We start from the raw sequence: 23,086 nt of genomic DNA, 5'->3' as shown, positions 1-23,086 counted from the left end.
TAATCCACAGCCCACTTCTCTTCCTCTTTTTTTGTGGCTTGAGTTAATATTGTTTCTCGGTGTTGCAGTTTTTATGAAGCTGCGCCTTTATGAGGCCTTTAGCTGCCTGCTGCATGAGGCCTCGGCTAGCTTCTGCTGCTGATTAGCTTATTGCCAGTGGAGCCAAGAGCTTCAGAAGTATCTCCCCAGAAGTTGTTATTAATTAGCAGGAGGAGTCTGGTAGCAGGATGATTACCATGCCATCTCCCTGTCAGGCTGGGGAAAGTCCAGGATTACGCCTCTGTGCCAACACGCTCTTTGCTGTTCGCGACTGTAGTGATTACCATGGTACTAAAGTCTATGCCAACATAAGACAATAGTGTTGACACACCAGCCTCAATGGAGCTGTCCTCTCATATCTTCAGCACTTATTACTCTTTGGTATCTCACTCCAGCAGAGGCAGCTCTCTGACACTTCCACAGGCCCTAACCCTTCACCCGTGACATACACACTTTTGACAAACAGCACACACACAAGCACAAACACACACAACTAGGCCACTTGGAGATGCTAGCTGTTGTCTCACTTGAGCTTCCACGCCATCTTAAGAAGAAAGTAAAAGTAACCTCTCTGTGACTCTGAGGACAATGAAACCATTTCTCCATGCTCTCACACAGTGTAACAAAAGCCAAAACAGAAGAGAAAGAGTTATCTTCAGAGAGGTGAAACAGAGTATAACAGCTGCAAATGTGATATAGTGCATTGGTGATCCTAATACTTGCATAAAAGCGCTGCTCATAATCCAAAACTAGGAATGAAATATCCCATAAAGTCATGATGGTCATCCATAATAGAAGAAGAACCCTTGAATAACTTAATTCAATACTTACGATAGTTCAGATTATTTGAAATGGGGTTGTATGAGGTATTTATCCATGGTCAGTCTATTATCTACAGTAGATACTGGTCACACCCCTGTTTTATAGAAGTGGCAGGAGTTGCTTAATTAGTTGTTAAATAACAACAAAGTTTTAAGTTGATTGCCATATTTAATCTAGGCCTGCAAAGTCTATAAAATGTCAGAAAATACTGAAAAAATGTTCATCCCAGTTTCTCATAGTCCAAGGTGATGTTCTTAAATGTAAAGGGCTTAAAAGGACAGCATGCAATGACATGCAATTACATGAAATGAAAAGGTGGTCGCGCCAGATTTAGCAAGACACTAATTTCCATCTGTAGTTCCACACATAACAAGCAGATGCAATAAATGAAATGTAAAATGATATAGAATACAGTAAATGCATGTGCCTTATATAATAAAAACAGTACAAAATACAATATAAAATTAGTTTGGATTGACTGAAATCACCCAATCACTCAAACAAACAAACAGATCAAGGCAGCTGTAGACCAGCAACTCCTGTGTTCTGCAAGGTAAAATGACTGTTTTTGCCAATGGAATCCGGTTGCTTCAGAGAGAGCGATATTTGGCTTATAGAACAGTAGTTTTTCCCAGCAGAAAAGGTTGTCTGATGGCAAAGTAAAACGCTGAAAATATTCTACATATAGAGCACTCTTAAACTGGTATTGATCTTTTAAAACTGCTAAAATACATTTTGCTACTGACCCTGTTCACAGCAGTATTTTGCTTAGTTTCTGACACTCCTGCTGTTTAACTCGGGATATATCGACAGCCATCTACTGTAGGTAATACACTGACTATAGAGAAGTACCGCATACAACCCCACTTCAAAAATCTGAAGTATCCCTTTAAGAGTTTATCGGATAAAATCAGAAAATGCTTACTCTTGCTTGACACAGCATACATTTTATTGACATTATGCTTAAAGCACTAACATGCCATTTAGTCAAAACAGGCATAATATATGATGACATTTGAGGAAAGCTGACTTTTAGTAGTACAGAGGCATTATGGTTCACAATGAAAATAGGTTATTGATTAAACTCATAATTGCACAGCAGGCATCTGTTGTTAACCTGAAGCTTCTACATTACAGTCTTACTTTTATAGTTACAGCCTTTATTCTGTCTTAACCTCTCACCGAGCTTTGCCCTACAAGCACAGATGCCATCTCTCTGGCATGCTGCCAGAAGCACTGGGACAAACTACTGCTCTGCACAAAACTATGACAAATAGCTTTGCCCTGTATGTGTGCGCGCACGTGTGTGTGTGCATGCGAGCCACGGATTGTGTGTGTGGAGATGTGTGCGTAGGTGCACGTGCATGCACGCGTGTGCAAACGAATGAGACAGAGGAGGCAAATCTCAACACAAACCACTGTGGCAAAGTGCATAATGTATCAAAATAATGAGAGCCATCTCTGCCTTTTAACATTCTGGGGATGCTGTCTCCATTTCGCGGCTCTTTGTATAAACACTCATGGCTTTAATAACTTGGGGAGCGGCGTGGTTATTGACCCAGTCGGTCACTCTCCTCCATTCCTAATCAGCAGCAGCAGCGCCTGGGGCTCAGCATTCCCAATGAGCCTCCACATTTACATCCTGCAGCACTGAACCACGACTGTGGAGAGAGGTCAATGGCCACGAGCTCTGTCGTGCCTGCTTGGCACAACATCATCAGCTGGAGATGATGGCATTACATGTACCTCATAACATGGAAGAGATTAGACTCCAATCTGCAAATGGATCACTTTTGTACACACCAGGACTGTTTAACTGTTGAAAATGTGGACAGAATTTGACACAGGCAGCAGCTTTCTGTTAGAATAGTGTATTGATCCTTTTCTTAATCTTCAGGTTACTACTTTGAAATTCCATCGATTGGAGCCATCAGAATCAACACCCAGGTAAGATATATGGAGTGCGTGCAAGCTGAATACACCCGAACACACACCGAAAAAGGTAATTTTAAGCAAGAAGCTGGTCCATTCTTCTTTCATGGTTGCTTTGATGATAATTATACAGATTGTAGATAGGCTTTTAGCTACTCCATAACAAAGGAACAGAAGATGACACAGCTGGATGACTACAGAAAGGATGTGACAGAGTAGGAGATGAAATGATAAAAAAAAATAGTATTGTGGTCTTTCTATAACAATGTTTCTGGACTCTGAAGTTACAGGGATTGCGTGAGGTACTTGTAGATAGTCAATGTATTACCTGCAGTAGATGGCGGTTGGCACAGCCCAGTTTGGAGAAGCTAGAGAGGGCACTAACACGGAAGCTAAGCAATGAACTGCTGGTTTATTGCTGTTGGTCAGCAACAAAAGTTATTTTCACCACTTGACTGATTACACCTAAAAAAAAATTAATATCAGTTTAAATCAGGGGTCTCAAACTCAAATTGGCTTGTGGTCACTGATATTGTTGTCATCTCGTAGGTGAGCTACATCAACACACTCAAAAAAAAATACTAACAACAGTTTCTATACATTTTAATATGTGTCAGTTAGCTGTGCATCAGACAAACTGTCACTTTGAAATTCAGCTGAAATACCCCTGATGAAAATGGCGAGCTGAGCTTTGTCAGTTTTGTCTGTGCTCTTGTCAAATACCACAGAGTATGCAGTAAAAACCGTAGCTCTGTCACGTAACCGATCATAAATGTCACTTGAGACCAACCAATCTGCTCTGCCGCTGTGTTTTTCGACAAATAAATATTGTTGAACAAGCTATTCTTTTACGAACATAGAATATCAGTTGATTGTAACATGCATGCATCATCAGAATTGTGTTTTTGTTAATTCGGTTATATTCAATTAAAGGGTTGTATTAGATTCTGTTTGACATCGTGTTGCAGGCCAGAGAGAGGTGGGAGTGGGGCTAGAAATGTTCGAGACCTCTGGTTTAAGTGTCCATTATATTTAGAACATGTTCTCTTCTTTATCTTTACTTTGTCGTCACACATCCTTTTACTGTGGGAAAACTGCTGTTATATAAGTCGAATATCGCTCTCTCCTAACCAACCAAAATCAGTTATTTTACTTTGCAGAACATGGGAGTTGCTGGTCTACCAGTTCCTTGATCAGCTAGTTTGTTCTTGTTATTGTGTCAGAACTATCCTTTTGAAATACCAGAGTCACACAATAACACAAACAAACTAACCGATTAAGGAAGCGTTAGACCAGCAACTCCCATGTTCTGCAAGGTAGAATTACTGATTTTGCTACTTGAGTTTGTTTGTTTTGAAGAGAGTGATATTTGACTTATATAAGAAAAGGCTGTCAGACATCAAAGCCAAGCCCTGAAAATATTCTAAATATAACATACACTTAAAAAAAGGTCCTCCTAAAGAAATAAATATCAGTTGAAGTGGCTAAACTATACCTTTAGATGTTTACTCTGTCCCAGGACTGCTTTGCTTAGCTTCCGTGCTGGTTCTCCCCTCTGCTTTTGCAACCATACACTGACTATGAAGTGCCTCATATAAACTCGCATTAAATAATCCGAACTCTCCCTTTAAGACTTTCAGATCTCTTTCTCTTTCGCACACACACACACCTCTGGTTCCTCACACACCCAGGGCCCTGCCACCCCCCCCTCACTTGCTTGAGGCACTACGTGTTTCTCGAGGCCCTTGGGATAACCTCGTTCCAGCTGTAGAAATTGACTCAGTCGCTGGGAGGTGGGGGGGGGGGGAGCTACTGCACACCCCTCCTCCTCTCCCAATTCCCTCCCACCCCCCCTCTACCCAGCCCGGTGAGCGATCAGGCCCCAGAATATACTGTCAGCTGTTCCATTAACTCTGGCATATTTATATTCTGGGAACTGCCACTTACTCTAATAGGTTTTCTGAAGGTGGGTGACTACGGCTCTCCGTACGGGCCCAGAAGACACATTATTTAATCGTACTCTGCCCTTCAACATCTCACACACTCATCACATAGTCTCACTTGACTAAGATGGCAACATTCAAATAACAGATGGACCACAGATGGTAAAAATATTATTATTCATACCGTCCTGAGTCATGCGATTATGTAGGAAGAGTTTTGAAAGTAAGTGGCACTACATTTTGTGTTTCTGCATGGTCGTGACTTATTACATCCATTCTTTGTATAGGATCTCAGTGGAGCAACAATAGCCGGCTTTAGTTAGGATGTTTGTCTTTCGAGAGAACGTACTGATGAGACTGTGGTTGTTACGGTACCCAGGGAGACAATAGCATTTAATCAACATGCATGGATGCGACTGCTGCTGGAGTCTATATGGCTCTGGTTACTCTGGACCACATATCTCCAGTTGCTGACTTTTTATGTCTCCTAGATTGTTCTAGCCAGGCGGAAAATTTCCCCTATATCCCGTGAAAAGGTCTGGCTGTCATTGTCCTGATGGAATATCTCCCTGTGGCGCGTTAAACCGGACTTTTATTGAGCTAATAATAGAATAGGTTACGCCTGTCAGCACCTCACTGTTCAGGCGATGGAAAAACAAACGGTTAAAAGCATAATACTGAAATAGCTGTGTGCTTATACAGAGCACCCCTTTTGTGTGTTGAGGTTGGATGCAAGGGTCAGAAACCTGTTATGCTTCCCCTTATGCTGGTTTTCATCTTATGAAAATGGCTAATGTTTTTAAAATTAACATTTGACCCCAAGAGAGCTGCTGCATTTCCACTGATCCTTTGAATATATTGCATTAATGAATAAAGATAGACATTTAGCTTTATAACTCACCGACTGCTGAATAGGATAATTTGGCAGAATTATACCCAGTGAGTTTAATGAGAGAATAATTTTCCCGACTCTGGTCTTTGTAATAACAAGACACTGAAGGCTCACAGTGCGACTGTCCCATCCCCGGCAGGCTTCTTTTCCTTCCAAACTGCATCCGCTTCATATGTCAGGAGGTCACTCACTCAATAATTTTACCAATTACATACCATCCCGAAAAATGACACGGATCAATAGGTTGTTTACGAAAAAAGACATATCGGCTGTTGTGCGAGGTGGCTCCCGAGAGCAAAAGAATATAGTGAATGTGATGTATTACTCGTAGACTTAACCCCTCACCTCTATTCACCATCGCTGTGGGACATTCTCACAGTGCTCGGCGATGACAGTAGAGCCTGTGGGAGAATGGCCTGTTTGCACGTCGAGCCATTGACACCCTTAATGTGTTTTTAATAGCTCCTTCATAATGATGAAAAACGGCCTTGAGTGTCTCAGGACTGGAGGCTTTATGGCTCGGCAGGACCGGGATGCTGCTGCTGGTGGCCCACTGGTTTATGTGGTGACAGAGAGGAGGCCGGTCAGGGTCCTATAGTTTTATGACAGATGAACGGTGGACAGCTCTTCCAGCTCCCTGCTCTTAACGCCCGTACATGACAAGCTCTATAAACGTCTGTTTGATTATGTGTGTTTATTGTGTGCGCTCACGCCAGCGTGTGTGTGTGTGTGTGTGTATTGCTGTGGCTGCAGGAGTACCTGGATGTCCTGGGTCGTCCCATGGTGCTGGCTGGGACTAAAGCCAAGCAGGTGCAGTGGACAAACGTCTACCAGGATGCTTTGGTGAGAGAGAGCTTAAAAAGGCATTATATTTTATATTATTAACCCTTTAAGTTAACACTTAATCTGCAGACTAATACAACTTTCTTAGCTTACTTTCTTTTGTTTGTTTGTTTATTTTAGTATAAAAAAGATGTAAACTTGCTGGATTATAACAAAAATCCTCATTTTCATCTGTCGTCTCTAGACAGGTAACAAAAGACAGAGACATTGCAAATGACAATGTGCAAATACAAATGTACAATACAAAGGTGAAAAAGACAAAATATAATGTCTAACATGTCAAGTTGCAGTTGTTCACAGTTTTGGTTCACTTTAAGCCGTTGTGTGAGATGGATCTTAACGTGGGATATGTAGGGCTTTCCCTTACTGCACATAGTAAGCTTTTCCAATATTTACTTTTCTTTACTGACAGCACAGATTTTAGTGTCACAACTTTTATATCTGTGTAATTTTCACTTTGTATCATTATGTAACATCTTAAAGTCGTAACAGAGTTTAAACCCTAAGTCAGCAAGTGTTTCTTGTCCAAAGCACACAGCTCACACCTGCACCTCTGATAAAGGAAAGCAAAGAATGTTTTACTGGTTCACTTGTTGTAAAAGTTGGTAAACAACAAAATGCTGTCCAAAAAAGCCACCATTGTGGTTATTCTATAACTCATTCCTCTACCCATTCAGAAAACTATGTAGCTCCAGTCTACACCAGCAACTACTAACTACTTTCAAGTGTCTTTAAGTGTCGGCAGCCTGTTCTTTAAAGGCACGTGTGTGTATTTCTTATAGTGAAAATAAGTCAAATGTATTAATAACATTCCAAGTATCAAATAAGTTTTGCACACCTGTAGATTGACAGGTGTGTAGGAGACCACAGGTCATCAAAGCAGAACAAAAAGACTCTTCTCTTGCAATCAGAGATATTTAATTAACAACATTTTGATACGACAACGTTCACTGAGTTATTATATACTAATTATTTAATCAGGTTATTTTTTTCATAATAAAATAACCTAATGAAGGTTGTTTTTAACCAAAATGTTGTTATTGATTAAATGTCTCTGATGACAAGTGAAGAAGTGCGGTCATTTTGTCATTTTGTCATTCAAAGTAAAAACACATATGAGATAACATTTAAACTTCTCTTTATTTGATTTCAGCTTCTTGGGTTTTATCGGTTTGGAATTTTAGTTTTGCAATATGTATAGATCTTTTAAAACAACAAAACATTTTTTAATTGGATTTTTAATGTGTTTTTTTTTTTTTTTTTTTTTTTTCAGGGTTTGGGTCTCGTCATCACCGGGACGATGCCAGTTTTCAACCTCACTGCTGATACTGTCAGCTCTCAGGTAGAAACAGCACTGGAGCTTAAAATAGCACTTACACATCACAGAGTGTGACTCATATTCCAGTTCATCCTGTGTATTAATGAGCCTTTACTTTGATCATTATGTAAGAACAGTGTTTCTATAGTCATTCATATGGTCAAGGTTACAACACACATACTGTATATGAGGTTATTTAAACAGAAACAGCAGCTGGAGCAGAAGGAGGCCTTCAGTTTTTATTTTGCATATCTTTGCTGCTGTTGACCCTCATCAGTCATTTTATAATGGAGTCCACCCAGCTGCTGCTCTTTTAGGCAACACCTCCCCCCTGAGGTGACAACAGACATCACAACCACACATCTGTAGTATCTTTTATCATCCATAGAGCACAGATGCATCCAGCGTTCAGGATCCATGACCAAAGTATTTACTCTGAGCTTATCACGCAGGCTTAAATCAGTGATGCTGCTGCAAACCCACTCACTTCAAGATACAAATATGGACTAATCAGATTGCACATAAAGTAATAAGTTCAAAGTGGCACAGAGATGTTCTTAGTAGTCTCAAGACGCAGCTACCGGCTCTCTGTGGTTCTTCGATGTCTGTGCCGTTTGTGGATAAAATGCTAATAATTGCCTCATATGTTTTTCCTATAGAACCAGCTCATCCTTGGAGTCATGGGAGTCGATATTGCAATCAGCGAAATCAAAAAGAAGACACCTACATACAGAGTGAGCATATTCATATTGTATCGCTTTCATATCAATTTCATATTGATACTTATCAGAACAAATGACATATTCATTAAGGCCTCAAATATTAATCTTTACTGAGGGGTGGACCCCCGTTGTGGTTTTATTAATACAATCAGTTTTATTACCCAGTGGTGCTCTGCTCAACTCTTAGCTTTGTATTCCCTCTTTACACACATCGCATGTCATCTTGACTATCGTAAATTTTGCAGTTACCTTTTTTTAGAGGTTTATTATTTATGTATTTTTAGAGTGTATTTTTATGATGTTTTTATGTATATTTAATATTTGAACATAATGCGTACAAATGGCTTATACAGCTGAAAAAGGAAAAGAAGGGAGACAATGCATATGTTGTATTGTTGCTGATAAAAACTAAAAATCAAGTTAAAAAATATTGATGATTATTAAATCACATCTCTATTCACTCTTTTTGCATGCAGCTTGGAGCCAACGGCTACACCTTCGCCATCGACCCAAATGGCTACGTGCTGCTACATCCCAACCTGCGGCCCAAAGTAGGTCCAATTGTGAACGCCACCCAGCTTATAATGAGTTTATTTATTTATTTGGTTTTTATTTGATAGGGATGCAGTGCAATGCCATTTAACATAGAAGCACATTTAACATGAAGCTGATGTGTTGCACACAGAGTTTATCGCTGTTGCTTGTTTTTTCAGCTCTTGTTCTGAGTTGGATTTTTACATGTAGGCCTATAAGCTTAAATAAAAACAAAATGGAATGATTTGCAGAAAACTTTTTCACCTGTATTAAATTGAATGCAGCACAAAGACAAGACACATGCTGCCATCTAGAAGAAAATGCTAAGACAGATTCTGCACACGTTAAAACAGCGTGGCTTCATTGTTAAAGAGTTTGAGCATTAGACTAACCTGCCTGCGGTACAGATCTGTCTCCCAAAGCACAGAATAAGACAATGGAGACTCCGATCTGTTGAGTCAGACGAGAATGTAACAAGATTTCTCTGTCAAAACTTTCAGTGTCCTCAGTTCCCAAACGCTTACTGATTGTTGTTTAAAGAAAAGGTGATGTATCATGGTGGTAAACATGCTCCTGTCCCGACTTCTTTAGAACATGTTGCAGGCATCAAATTGAGAATGAGTGCATATTAACAAAAGACAATAATGTTAACTGGTTTATCCATATATCTGGTCTTTGTATCCTATTCAGTTGTATGTAAGTCAGAAGGATTTGTTCTGTTTTTATTTATGTTTTACACAGTGTCCCAACATTTTTACAATCGGAGCTGTACGACATCATTAAAATATACAGCTTCAAGTATCATAAAACTATGATACACTGCAAATATGAAAAATACACATACCTCAATACACCTTAGCAATTTCAAGCACAATCAGATAAAAATGGGTACAGCTCTGGTTTACTTTTAGCCAGAACTTAAAATTTGTTATAAAGAATTTTATATCAGGAATTAATTTGATTTCAGTCTGGAACTGATTTGATTTACCTGCATCTGATTCTGAAGCTAAATTTGGACGTCATTCCTGCTGACTGACGTTAACCCTCCCCCTCCGTCTTCCCCCGCTTTCTCTCACTCTGTTCAGATCATTAACTTCAGGGAGCCCGTCACTCTGGACTTTTTGGATGCAGAGCTGGAAGACAGCAACAAGGAGGAGGTAAAAACAGCCTCTCTGAAACATCGTCATCAACATCACTATCAACTAGAATATTTAATATGTTTAATTTAGTCATTTATTTGTCACGTTCCAGTGTATCTGTATGCCTTCTCACGCTGCGGCATCACTCTGTCTGCCTCTGTCTTTTGCTTTCCAGATCCGTCGACAGATGATTGATGGGAAATCAGGGCAAAGGAAAATCAAGACGCTCATTAAGTCAGTTGATGAGGCAAGTCATCAATATATGAGACTCAATCATGATCCAAAGCAGCACCTTCCTGAACAGTGTTGTAGTGAATTTGAATCACTCAGTATGTTTGGGATCTGTTGTTTCCCTCCAATTATGGCAAGAGACACGTGCTGAGGATGTGACAGGGTTACTTATCAGAGGGTCTCCTTGTGCTTGTCCACAGAGGTACATTGACGAGGCCATGCGGACGTACACATGGACGCCTGTGGAGGGGACAGATTACAGGTGGGCCGTGCTGTGAGGGTTTCTTTGAAAACATATTTCACCACAGATTACTGAACGCATATCCTGAAATTAACATATTCCTTTAGGTTACTTAAGTTCAGTAAGATATTGTAAGTACTGTGAAATACTTTTTGAATGCTTGAGAATTGTCTTGCTGAGCCTGTTTGTCTGAGTCACTCTGAATGAAGCTAACACTTGATTTCAGGAATGACCTTGATAGAGATCCCTTCTCACTAGGTCCCACTGTGCTCTAATGTTACTAAATAAAGACAGGATCCTTTGGCCACAAACAGTAACTTTAGAGCTGCTTATACACGCCAACAAATTTATCGTGAATCAGATGAATAGATAGTATTTGTGGCTAATTAGTGATACATAGTGGCAATTCAGCAACAAAAACTGGAGGCAAACACAGAGTAGTAGGTCAAATAACCAAACTAAAATATCATCTAACTGTGTTGTTGGGTGCCAGAATAAAAGTAGCAATGGCTCAAAATTTGATAACATACCAGCTGCTACTCCCAGTCAAAAAAAACCCAAAGACAACTTAGTTAAACACGATAACATGAAAGCTGGGAGACAAAATTCACTTATAAAATACTAAGAAAGAAAATATTCTCCCACCTATTTTCATTATTAAACTGAAAAATACAGCAGATCACCTTCTGAATTCAAGTCTCTGTCTGTTACTGAACTAAGACGCGATTTAATTGTCTTGTTAACTGTGTAGAACACACTTCATTTAAACTCAGCAAACAGAACCAAAATATAAGTCAACAAAACCATCTTGTCCAGCCTTTCCATTCATCCAACAACCACCACCACGTTAAATGTTAAAAGAGTCTGGGTCTGCACCGTACTCCAGCCAACAGGAGCGTCCTGAGTCGGAGCAGTGCTGCTCTTTACACCATGAAATTATTAAATAAAATTGCAAAAATTGCCCTCCAAATCTCAGCCTTGGCCTTATGGCAGATATAGAAAGATTGTCCAACACTTAGTCGGTCTCATGTTATTTCTTTTTCTTTTTTCTTTTTTTTTTTTTATTTACACTCACAGTTCTGGAGAGTGAGTGACTGTACACATTCAGAAAAGCTTTATAAAAACAACCCAACAAAACTTGCTAGCTGATCTTAGTTAATGTTTTTAGGGAGATGTTTTGCCTCCATGTAAGCTCCGCCCACAAAAAAAAAAAAAATTAAGAACGTTCACCACAGAAAAGGGGTCTGTTAGCCAGCTAGTTAACCAAACTAACAAACAACACCCTCTGACCTTAACGTCAGACCCTCTTTAGTATGACAGAGCACTAAAATGACAAAATATAACTCGGTGTGACGTGGAGCCTTTTATGCATAAAGCAGGTTGGTTGACAGAAAGCAGAGCTTGCATTGCACTGTAATGCTGTGAACATCTTGTCCCTGTGAATAAATAAAACAAAACCAACCCCCCCCCCCCCCGACCCCGCAGGTAGGTTTGAAATCAAACATGCATCACCCGACATCACACTAAAAAGATTGTGCAACTTGAACCTGTGAGTGAAGTCCAACCTTGATGCTTTTGATTCGTCCAGTTTGAGTCACAAGTCTCAGATTCTGACAGCTGTTACTGATCAACCAGCTGTGTTTAACTGTAGCTGCCGCTGTCACACATTTGGAAAAGACTAAACCTATCGCTGAATAAAGGCTCATTTGCCATCTGTATTTGCACTAAATAATTCATGTGAATCACCCAAATTAAAGAAACGTTTCTCGTCTCCCATAAAAATCTTCGACAGTACTCTAAGCACAAATTAATTGCGCAGTTTATTCATCTCAAAACTTGGTTGAACATTTGAGGTTGCATCATAATGACATTTCCTCCAGGCAACACTTTGCAAATTACAGTTTATGATATTCACCAGTCCTACAAATGCCTGATGTGTGTTTTTTATTACATCTGCTGGCAGCGCGCCTGGTCCTGGCTGAGTCCATACGAGGCTTTCTCTGCACAATTCTATTAATATTCAACTCAAAGGGAAATTCCAGTGTATTTAACAATCCTCGTGTGTTAGTGCTGTGGTCTGTAACAGTCAAATCTAAGTAACCAGACATTTCGAAGCTCTCAGGGCAGCACAGGGGGCTTTCTTTGAATGTTTCTTTGAATCTAAATTAGCTTTATATTGTAGATAGTCGACTGTAGCTGTGTCTGAACCTGATACTGTCACAGCCTGATTTTCTATCTGTTCCAATTAATCCTCTTACTGAATTATATTTTAGCTTTGTATGGCACTACAGATTAAGAGATGGGACATGTATTTCTATTTTCTTTTCACTTTAATGGCTGTGGTAGAAGAGTAAATATTTAGTAATATAAACTACATGTAGATCAAACTACAATGCCACAATGCTGATATATGACAAAGTAAACTAATATTTGTCTTAAATTTGGAATATTTGAGCACAAACTAAAACTTAAAGCTGCTCAATATAACATTTTTATATTAACAATATTTCAAATAGCTACATGTCTTATAAAAGGGGCCCTTGCACTGACAAACTCACCCTAATTTGCAGTTCCCCTCAGCTCTACGGAGCTTTATCACATCTCTCAGCTCATTGTTTTTGTTTACCCTCTCAAATTAGCTGTTATTTCATTGTTTTAGACACAAGCAGCTGTTTTCACGAATAAGTTCTGATAAACTCAATGTGTGCCTCTTGCCCGGCACCAAACGACAGATAAAGTTAGCTGCTAGCTGGTGAACATGGTGGAGCATTATCAGCCGAGCCAGATTTTTCCCTTAAGAGCTGGTGGAGACTAAACGAGAGCTGAAGGGGGAATGAATATTGGGCCCATATTTATTGTATTATGTGGCCAGAATCATGACTCCAAATTAATACTCCTGCTGCTCCGTGTCTGCTGAAAGTGTGAAAAGACCACTGTTTGTTAACATGTTCACCATAGACTTTATAAGGTGACCCAAGTGGCCAGAAAGTCTCCGAATGCTGTTGTTATTAATAAAAACTACCAGCAACACTCAAATTTTGGTGTATGCTCCACAGGGTACCTTTAACATGCTTCAATACCTGTCAAAAGTAAAGACATACATGAAAGCAGAAATGATACCATTTGATGGGACTTTTTTAAACTAGTTGTGTCTATAAGCGAGCGTGCTTGGCTCTGTGTGTTTGTATTTTGGAGAGTTAATCCGTGCATTCATAACATGTTTCTGATTTTCTGCGTCTGCCTCGTTACCTCAGTCTAGGGTTGGTACTGCCCACATATAGTGAGAACCACATCAAGGCCAACCTGAGTGACCAGATCCTTCAGGTGCAGTGTAAGTACCCGGGAATACCCAGCATCCTTCGCTCTCTCTGTCCTCTCTCCTTCTCTTTCTCTCGCTTTCCACTCTTTCCTCCTCCTCTTCTCTCTCTCTCCTCTCCAAATATGACCTTCTGCTCTTATCCAGTCCTCTGTCCTGGGTCTACAACATCATCAGTAGGGAGTGTCCGAGCAGAGTCGCCTGCCCCGCCCCCCCTCCCCTCCTCTCCACCCTTACCCCCCCCCCTCTCTATGCTCTCTGATAGGCAGGATCATACCTGAGTCCCCCGACTCCTCTATCTACTGCCCCCTGTTCCCTCCTCCTGTCTTCATGCTGTGCTGTAAACTGGTGATGTTTTTTCTTCACACTGGCTGAAGAAAAAAATAACTGAACTGACAGAAAGGTGAAAGCTGTGGTTTTACTGTGTTACTCAGGTGAAAATAATGGTGACCTCTGTGCTATTATTTTTTTTGCCAAATGCTCTCGCCTCTTCTCCACCAAGTAATGATTCTGAAGCATCTGTGTTCAAAGTATTCGATGTTCTGGAAAACTGTGAAAACATGCATGCTTTTCACTCCTTATGATGAGTTTTATGATTTTGGGAGTTTTCCTTCTGTTACGTGTGTGATTTATCTTTTATTTTGTGATATTTTTTGTTGGATTGTGTAAGATGTTTCTGAGCTTTGGAATCATTCAGTAAATAAACTCCCACACGGCCCGGGACAAGGGCTCGACAAATGTGGGAGTTTGGGTTTTTGTGGGTCTGAATGGGGACACGTGTTGTCTCTCTCATTCTTTCTTTGTCCAGAGACCCTGTTACTCCCCTCTTTTCCTGTTTCATTTGATTTATTTTTCGGTTATCTCTTCACAATTACTGGTTTTGTCTTTCCTTTCCTGGATTTTTTCCTTTCCTCTGTTGGTTTTTCGTTCCCACGTTTGCTCTTGCAAATAAGATGTTTGCTCTTCATTTCTTTTTTCTCTCTTGTCTTGTTTGACTTAAATTCTTTCTTTCAAGAAAACAATATTTTTATTCAAACAGTAATTGAATAAAATATTGTCTGTGATCCCCCCCTTCCCACCCGATCCCCTGTTTCTTTTCTTGCTCACTCCTTCTCTGATGGATCCACACAGTGCCATACACCAAGGGCAAGTATACTCCATATTGGTCCACGTTCCCTACCTTTACTTCCTATTCCCCACCGCTGCCTCCTTCCCACACCTCTCGTCCTCAACCTCTTCCTGCTGCCCCACCTTCCCCTCCTCCCCTACCCTCACCTGTCCCAGCCTGCTTGCCTCTGTTCCTGCCCGTCTTGCCTTCAGGACTTCCTCCCCTTTTCCTCTTTTTCCTCCTCCTCCTCTTCCTCTTCCTTCTTCTCCTCCTCTTCCTTCCTTTTATCCCTCCTTCCTCCTCTTCACCCTCTTGCTGCAGCTCAGATCCCACATCTCTCACGATGGCTCCTCTGGTCCCTCAACCTCACCCTCCTCCTCTCCACGTATCCGCTGCTCCAGAAGCAAAAAAAAAAAAAAAAAAATTAAAAAAACACCTACTGCACCCAAGGAAGACAGATATTCATGTTCTCTGTTAAAACTTGTCTTTTGTCCCCCCTCTCCTAATCCTTTTCCTTCTGTGGATAGCTCCAAACGGGTTGTGTCTGCCTCCTTTCTCTTTCTCTCTTTGTCTTTCTTTCATTTTCGTCTCATTTTCTACGACCATATTTCTCTCTTTTCCTCACCTTCCTTTTCCATTTCTGTTTCACCATCTTGTCTGTCTCTTTCTCTCCCTCTCTCTCTGTCTCTCTCTCTGTCTTTTTCTTACAGTGTTAGTTAATAAATGTTAATGTTAACTAATTCTCACACTAGGCCTCAGGTATTGACTTTAATTTAATTTTAAACACTCCCTCTTATTAGTGCAATAGCTAGATCAGCTTAGAGCATATTGAGCTTTATGTACAGTAAAATAAAGTATGCTGTAACATTTTCATTATTTAGGAAGGTAAACACACTAATCTGAAGCAATAGGACTGGGTCGCACCGACAAGGATTTATATTTATTCCTGTTTACATCACAGTTTAACTTTAAATTGTGTTGCACCAAACTTTTAAACTAACTTAAAATTAAGAAATATTAAAATGAAACTGTTTCACGCTCCTTAATATAGATTTTAGTCTAAAGCAAGATTAAATTTAATTTGGTTGTACCCAAACTTTTAATTTACAACATGATCAAATATTAACTTTAAACTTAAATTTGAGGAGATCTAGCTTTTAAAATGGCTGCCTTTTTGAGATGGATAGAGCAAAATAATCAACTTCTGTTTTTCTCAAAGTCGTCTTGAGTAGCAATTGTAACTAGACTAACTTTTTTATCTAGCTAGCAAGCAATATAAAATTATAAGAATACAGAGCAGCCAAAAGTTATGTTTCCCCCCTCTTATACTTACTAGGTAATGGCAACGCTCAAATTTAGTCTTTATTTAGGTTCATTTTAATTTAAGTAAGCACCATATAAATTAAACTCATTTACACCAGTAAACGTGTTTTTTACTAAATGGACATTATCTCTAGGTGCTGTGTGAAGACAACTGGACGTGCTTGAGGTTCTTGAAGACGTTCCCCCTCTCATCTGAAAGGCTTCTTCAGTAGCTCCTAGAGATACCATGGCTTGGATGACTGAGAATTTTCACTCACATAAATAGAGATTAGTTTGTAATGGTGCAGAAATTTACTTAATTTTAAACCTAGATTCACAGTTTTAAAACTGAGTTTTCCTAAACTATCCTAGATTAAATTAATCTTTGTTGTTGCAACCCAGTCTAAATTTATAGTGCTGCACTCTAGCTAATGTATCAGCACATGTAGTAAATACTGTTATTTAATTATAATAGAGTAAATAGGGATCTCTTGTGGTCATAATATTTTAACGTAGCTATACTTTATTGATCTCCATATTAAAATATGTAACGTTTGTTAGCTGCCGTAGAATCTCGTCCATAGCTGGAGACGTCGCAGCCTGCAGACTGACCCTTCAGGGCTGAGCTGTGTCCTGCCCACCCAGGTCCTCCCATGTTGTCAGGTGTCAGGGTGCCGCCTGACTCCTGTGTCGTCCCTCTGTACTCCCTGTCTCCATCAGCTTGTCTCCCTCCCTCCTCACCCCTCAGACTGCCAGAGGCACGGCCCAACCACTTCCTCAAGAAACCCGACCCCGGATGTGCACGGCATTGTGGGCGGAAAACTACCTGGGCACTCTATTTTAGCTCAAAAGTGAAACCTCTCATCCTCCACTGCTTGTACACAGTTACAGGTCATGACATAATGAGAAAATATCATGTTGGATTCATCGCAGACTCACCTGTCGAGGCTTTAATGATGGTTGATATTATGTGTTCTGTTCTGTCTGTGATAGATGAAATGAAGTTGCCCTTCAACATGCCCTTCACAATGCAATGCATTTCCTCTGATTATGTGTCTCTCCGAGCCCTCTACCCCTGCCAGTCTGAGGGGTGACCACTTCCATCAGGACCTTCACCCACCTCCCCCTGCAATAGTTGGCCATGTTGATGCCTGCCTGATCTGAAAGCACTCATTGTGTCGAATCTGTGTGAGAACTTGCTTCCTGACACGTCACGTCTCGCAAGTCAGTTCTCAGACGTCCAAAACATGTTAGAGTGAAACCAGACGAATCGGAAAATCTTTGTTGACAAAGTGATGAACAAAAAGAGAAAAAAAAAGGTGTGAGTGCTTGTGAAACTAAAACGGTCGTCCATTGAGAGTCAGGTTCTATTTTAGGCACCATATTGGCTAACGCTAGTGTTCCCATGATACCTCAGTGTTGCTATGGTAAACTCCCTCCTGCGTCCCTACACCTCTGAAGAACAGCTGCTGTTTACCCACAACTCCCCACTGCTCTGCCCACTGCTCTTCCCGGATAATCTTCCCCTTTCTGTTGCAGATTTTGAATCACTGCTGCCAAACAGTTTTGAGTCTGAAGGACATGTATTCATTGCTCCCAGGTAGCCATGAGTGTGAATGCTCGCTGTCATTGATGGTCATCAGTTTTTGGTCTTGTGTCTTACATCTTTTGTGACGTTGAGTTGCACTGTGTGGACGTGGTTGGTGTCATTTATTTCTTTATCTTTTTAAGTGGTGTATTAACTTGTAGTGACAATTTTGAGGAAAATATAAAATTCATCATAACCTTCATCATAATGATTTTTTTTTCGCATTAAGCCTCATTAGTTACCCTCATTACAACAAAGTATCAAACGCACATTAAAGGGATAGTTCAGATTATTTGAAGTGGAGTTGCATGAGGTACGTATCCATGGTCTGTGTATTTCTTACAGTAGATGGTGGTCAGCTTGCTCCCAGTTTTAAGGAGCAGCAGGAGTACTGATGTGAGCTAAGCAATGTCCTGCTGTTGACAGGGTCAAATACAAAACGTGTATCAGCCACCTAAAAAAATCTGTATTAGGTTAACTGTACGTTATATTTAGAATATTTTCACTGCCTTACTTTGCTGTCAGACAACCTTTTCTGATGAGAAATTGTCGTTATAAGAGGCAAATATCACTCTCTCCATACCAACCAGCTTCCACTGGCAAAAATCTTTAATTTTACCTAACAGTAAATTGGAGTCGCTGGCCTCAATATGATAGTTTATTTTTGTTTATTTGTGACTATGGTAGTTTTAAAAGGTTAGTTCAAACTCCTGCGTTTTGTGAGGTGAAACTACTGTTTTTGCCGAAGGAGTCTGGTTGAGCAACAGAGAGCAGTATCTGGCTTATATAGCAGCAGTTTCCTGTCTGGCAGCAGAGAAAGGCTGTGGAAATATTCAAAATATGGTGTACACTTAAACTGATATTATATATTTTTTAGGTGGCTAAAGCATGCTTTGCTGCTGACCCTTTCAGTCCAGCTTCTGTAATGGCATTCCTCTCTGCCTCTCTAAACTGGGGGTTAGCTGACCACCATCTACTGTAGGTGATACAGTGACCATGGAAAAGTACTTCATACTGCCCGACTTCAAAAAAATCCAAACTATTCCTTTAAATCTTAAATCTTTGCATGCTGCTATTTGTCTCTATTACACAAATACATCCAACGGTTATTTGTTTGGTTGTACAATGTAATATTAAGATTAAAATGAAAATTGGACAACAAAATGTGCAACTAGATGAAAAGCTTTAGTGTGTATGGAAGGATGCTTATGCATTTGCATGTGCTGTTTTGTTATCAGCCCCTTACGCCCTCCAGCTACAGCCTCAATTCTGAAAGACACTGATAAAATCACTCTTTCATTGTGATGCCTGTCCACGTTTTGTTTTGATTGACAGCCATCTTAGCATATTGAAATTAAAGCTTTAAAACATGCATGCTACACAAATAGCATCACGTGAGACGTATACTCATGCATCCCCACTTTGTGTTGTGTGTCCCTCTGTAAAAGACAAATAAGGCAGAGTGTAAATGTAGCATGAACATGTTTGTTTTTACCTTCTCCTCTGAGTTAAATGCCCCGTCTGTTCCTCAGGGAGTACTGCAATGATCTGGAACTGTCCAGCAACAACACTGAGTTCCTGCTCAACTTCATTGCCCTCATGGAGAAGGTGACGCCAGACTCCAAACAATGTGAGTTTAATTTCTTTCTCACTTATGCAAGCAATTAGATTATTTTAATTAGTTGACTAAAGATGCACTTCGTTATGGCTGAAGGAGGCAATAGTTATATTTTTTTTAACTGCCAGCAAATCCCACAAAAATCCACAATAAGACTAAACCAAGTATGAATTTATCTTCATAGTAATTTTGTAATTTTTATTGTCTGTGTTGCTAAATTCTGATATAGCTTATTCCTCATTTGTGCCATAGACCTCCATTGCACTGGGCAACATGACCCTTCATTACCACAAACATGGGTACTGTAGTTTAATTTGAGTCAATCCCACATACACACTCCTGCTGTTAAATCTCTCTAAACCAAATGTATATTGATCAACAGCTGGACAAAGTCCCCATCAAAAGCACTATTTACTCATTTTTAATATACAGTCTGTGATTTAGTCCTGTGGACAGTGTCTCACTGTAAAAAGAAATTACAATACCTTTTTACTGACAACAATCACGGCCTGAATGCAGTATATTTTCAGGTTGTACGTCAGTTCGTGTGTCCTCCCATTCTCGTGGACACGATATCTCAGGAACGCCTTGAGGAAAGTTCTTAAAGTTTGGCACAAATGTCCACCTGGACTCAAGGATGAAGTGATTAGATTGTTCTGGTTAAAGGTCACTGTGACTGTGATGTTTTTGTCCATAACTCAAGAATTCATACACTAATTACTGGTCAGTTAAGGTCAAAGGTCATCATGATGTTTCAGCAAAAACATTTCTCTGGCCATTATTCAGCACCATATCTCAGGAACATTGTGATCATATTTCACATTTGTCGGATACTGACTTGGTGACACTAATCTTGGGTTCCCACATTGAAACTGATTGTAAAGATCATCTGTGCTACAGGGTTGGAGACACACGTGTGAAGCGTTCGCATTTAATTTGTAGTTTCTTTCATATTTTAATCCTCGTCTTCTATCATGGCTACAACTTTGTGTTCTATCAGAATCATCTTTATTGGCCAAGCATGTGGATACAAAAAAAAAATGACTGTTTTTTGTTTCTCTCAATGAAGTTACACACTATCAGACACACAGTTCAGCAGGACAAGAACAGCAAAGATAAACAAAGTCAAGTCAAATCAATTTAGTCTGCTCCGTCCATTCCTGAAGAGAGCTTCAGTGCTGTGAATGCAGTCCAGTCTTTCATTGATTTGGACTTGTATGAGTCCACCCAGATCACTTCCTTTCCCTGGATAACAACCAGGACAGGACAGGGAGCCTGCTGTGGTTTTGTTGATATTGAGCTTCAGGTGATTGTCGTTGCACCATGTGACAAAGCTCTCTGTCAGTCCTCTGTTCTCCTCAGTAACGAATAGTCTCAAAGTGAAGACAGCGTGTTTCTCACCCCGGAATCATACAGTAATCATACAGTTAATTAAATGCCCCCAAAGTCTTCACTACACTCATATTTGAGTCTGGGTGGACATGGAAGTAAAAGGAACTTGCAAGGCAGTAATTCTAGTTAAAAATTAAACTCTTTATTTGTGAGCCATCTTTAAATATTTACCTCTTTCACAGGAACAAGTGGGCTTGAGTCTGAACGCCACAGACATGGTGAAGTCAGAAAGTCTTAATAGAAAGTTGATACTCAGAAAAATAACATCAGCCTTATCTATTTAATACTCAAACATGACTGGATATTAGTATTATAATTCATCGTTGGTGCAGTGTCAAATGTGATACAAGAGCAGAATGATAATAGTCAGGGTTCTTTATCAGTGCCAGCGTCAATCCTGCACAGTGAGTTTTAGTGTGTAATTTCTTTGGTGTGTTAAAATCTAATCCTCTCTTGAAAAATCGTGATAATTGTTAATATTGTGTTTATCTAATCACACTTAGGTGACAATTTGCTCCTTCATAACCTAATCCTGGACACTGGCATCATCAGGCAGCTGGTCGAGAAAGTGTGGAAGAATAAAGACTTGAATACGTGAGTGTGATCAGCCGATACTGAGGGAGCTTTAGATTTGACTCTGAATCAGATTTAGGTTTGATTTCTGTCTTTTTTTTTTTGTTCACCCTGACATTTAGATATGGCTTTCTGGCCGTGTTTGCTGCAACAGACGGAGGCATAACAAGAGTGTTTCCGAACAAGTGAGTGCACTCGTCATCAAGGCTGTGTGTCCGCACTGCGGCTGCTCTGGAGTTCTGTCATGTTTCTCGCTTTATTCTCTTGTGAAGTAGATTGTTGTGAAGACTTAAAATGTTTCATAAAGAGGTCGTATAGCGGGAGGCTTGTGCATCAGAGAGTTGTTGTGTGTGACAGTTATATATGTATGTTTGTATTGTTGTAACTTGTAGCAATGTTTTATGTTGCCCTCTTGGCCAGGATATATATATAAAAATATATATATATACACACACACACACATACACATATATATATATATATTTACAGCTACGGTATCTGTGCTCTTAAATCTCAGGGCTTCAGAAACCTGGGAGGAAGCCCCTGAGCCGTTTAATGCCAGCTATTACCGCCGCAGTCTCGACAACAAGGGCTACATCTTCCAAGCTCCTTATCGAACAGGTGAATGATGCTTTCTGTGTTGGGTTGTATATCTCACGCTGAGCCTCATAATGTGTTGTAGCCCTTTGTTTCTCACCCCCTCTTGGCTTGTTTCTCTATTTGTTTCCCTCTTTAAGCCAGGGACGAGCTGCTGAACCCAGAGAACGACACCATAGGGATCCTGGTCAGTACGGCAGTGGAGATCACAATAGGAGGGAAGACCATCAAACCTGCAGGTGGGCCCATGGACCGACAGAGGAGACAAAATCGTCGTGATGACAGATGTTAAAGAAAATGTTTCACAGCGAAGTGCAGATAATTACATGTCTGGGCTTGAATGTATTGTCACTTTGTGTGGACAAGTCCGTGCTCTGCATGTATTTGCTGGACCTTTTATGCAGCTGTCTTTTTATTTTTTTCTATCGTAATTCATCTCTTTTCTAACTTGTCTCTTTGTCGCAGTGGTTGGAGTGAAACTAGACCTTGAAGCCTGGACAGATAAGTTCAAGATTCTTGCCAGCAACCATACAGACAACCGTCAAGGCTCAAATACGGTAACGAAATCTACATAAAGAAGCTTATATGTTATGTGTACAAGCTTATGTCTTTAGGACCATTGGGCCTCATGCAAGAACCACGAACAGATTTGTTCTTAAGTGGTGCGTACGGGTGATTTAAGAGAACTTGTGACATTCGTATTTGACTTTTCATTCAGTGGTCCAGACTGGTTGTAGGTCATGTGCAGTCAGTCTGCTGTTATCTAAATCAAAGTTTTTCACTAATGACTGTATATGTAATTTTGGGTTTGAAAAATAAATTACATTTCATAATTATGTTGACATTATCCTGTTTTACTACATTTCAAATTCTAATATAATTTTAAATTTACATATGAAGCCGATCATCATTCATTCAATGATCTATTATTACCTT

General features: G+C 40.0%; 1 protein-coding gene across 1 annotated transcript in view; it reads left to right on the top strand.

Annotated features, from left to right (window-relative positions):
- cacna2d2a (calcium channel, voltage-dependent, alpha 2/delta subunit 2a) overlaps window positions 1–23,086 on the top strand; it is a 212,519-nt gene that overhangs the window by 182,523 nt on the left and 6,910 nt on the right. Inside the window, exons 14-29 of the mRNA XM_084736056.1 lie at window positions 2,759–2,808; window positions 6,382–6,471; window positions 7,745–7,813; window positions 8,449–8,523; window positions 8,988–9,062; window positions 10,131–10,202; window positions 10,360–10,431; window positions 10,616–10,677; window positions 13,911–13,987; window positions 17,922–17,982; window positions 19,503–19,600; window positions 21,484–21,574; window positions 21,676–21,738; window positions 22,071–22,174; window positions 22,291–22,389; window positions 22,616–22,707. Coding sequence (XP_084592182.1) covers window positions 2,759–2,808; window positions 6,382–6,471; window positions 7,745–7,813; window positions 8,449–8,523; window positions 8,988–9,062; window positions 10,131–10,202; window positions 10,360–10,431; window positions 10,616–10,677; window positions 13,911–13,987; window positions 17,922–17,982; window positions 19,503–19,600; window positions 21,484–21,574; window positions 21,676–21,738; window positions 22,071–22,174; window positions 22,291–22,389; window positions 22,616–22,707 — 1,250 coding nt within the window. The remainder of the gene's footprint in view (window positions 1–2,758; window positions 2,809–6,381; window positions 6,472–7,744; window positions 7,814–8,448; window positions 8,524–8,987; window positions 9,063–10,130; window positions 10,203–10,359; window positions 10,432–10,615; window positions 10,678–13,910; window positions 13,988–17,921; window positions 17,983–19,502; window positions 19,601–21,483; window positions 21,575–21,675; window positions 21,739–22,070; window positions 22,175–22,290; window positions 22,390–22,615; window positions 22,708–23,086) is intronic.

This window comes from Lutjanus erythropterus, chromosome 2 (genome assembly GCF_056507025.1).
Source record: "Lutjanus erythropterus isolate fLutEry1 chromosome 2, fLutEry1.hap2, whole genome shotgun sequence".
Taxonomy (NCBI): domain Eukaryota; kingdom Metazoa; phylum Chordata; class Actinopteri; order Lutjaniformes; family Lutjanidae; genus Lutjanus; species Lutjanus erythropterus.
This window is presented reverse-complemented; position numbering and strand designations above follow the sequence as displayed.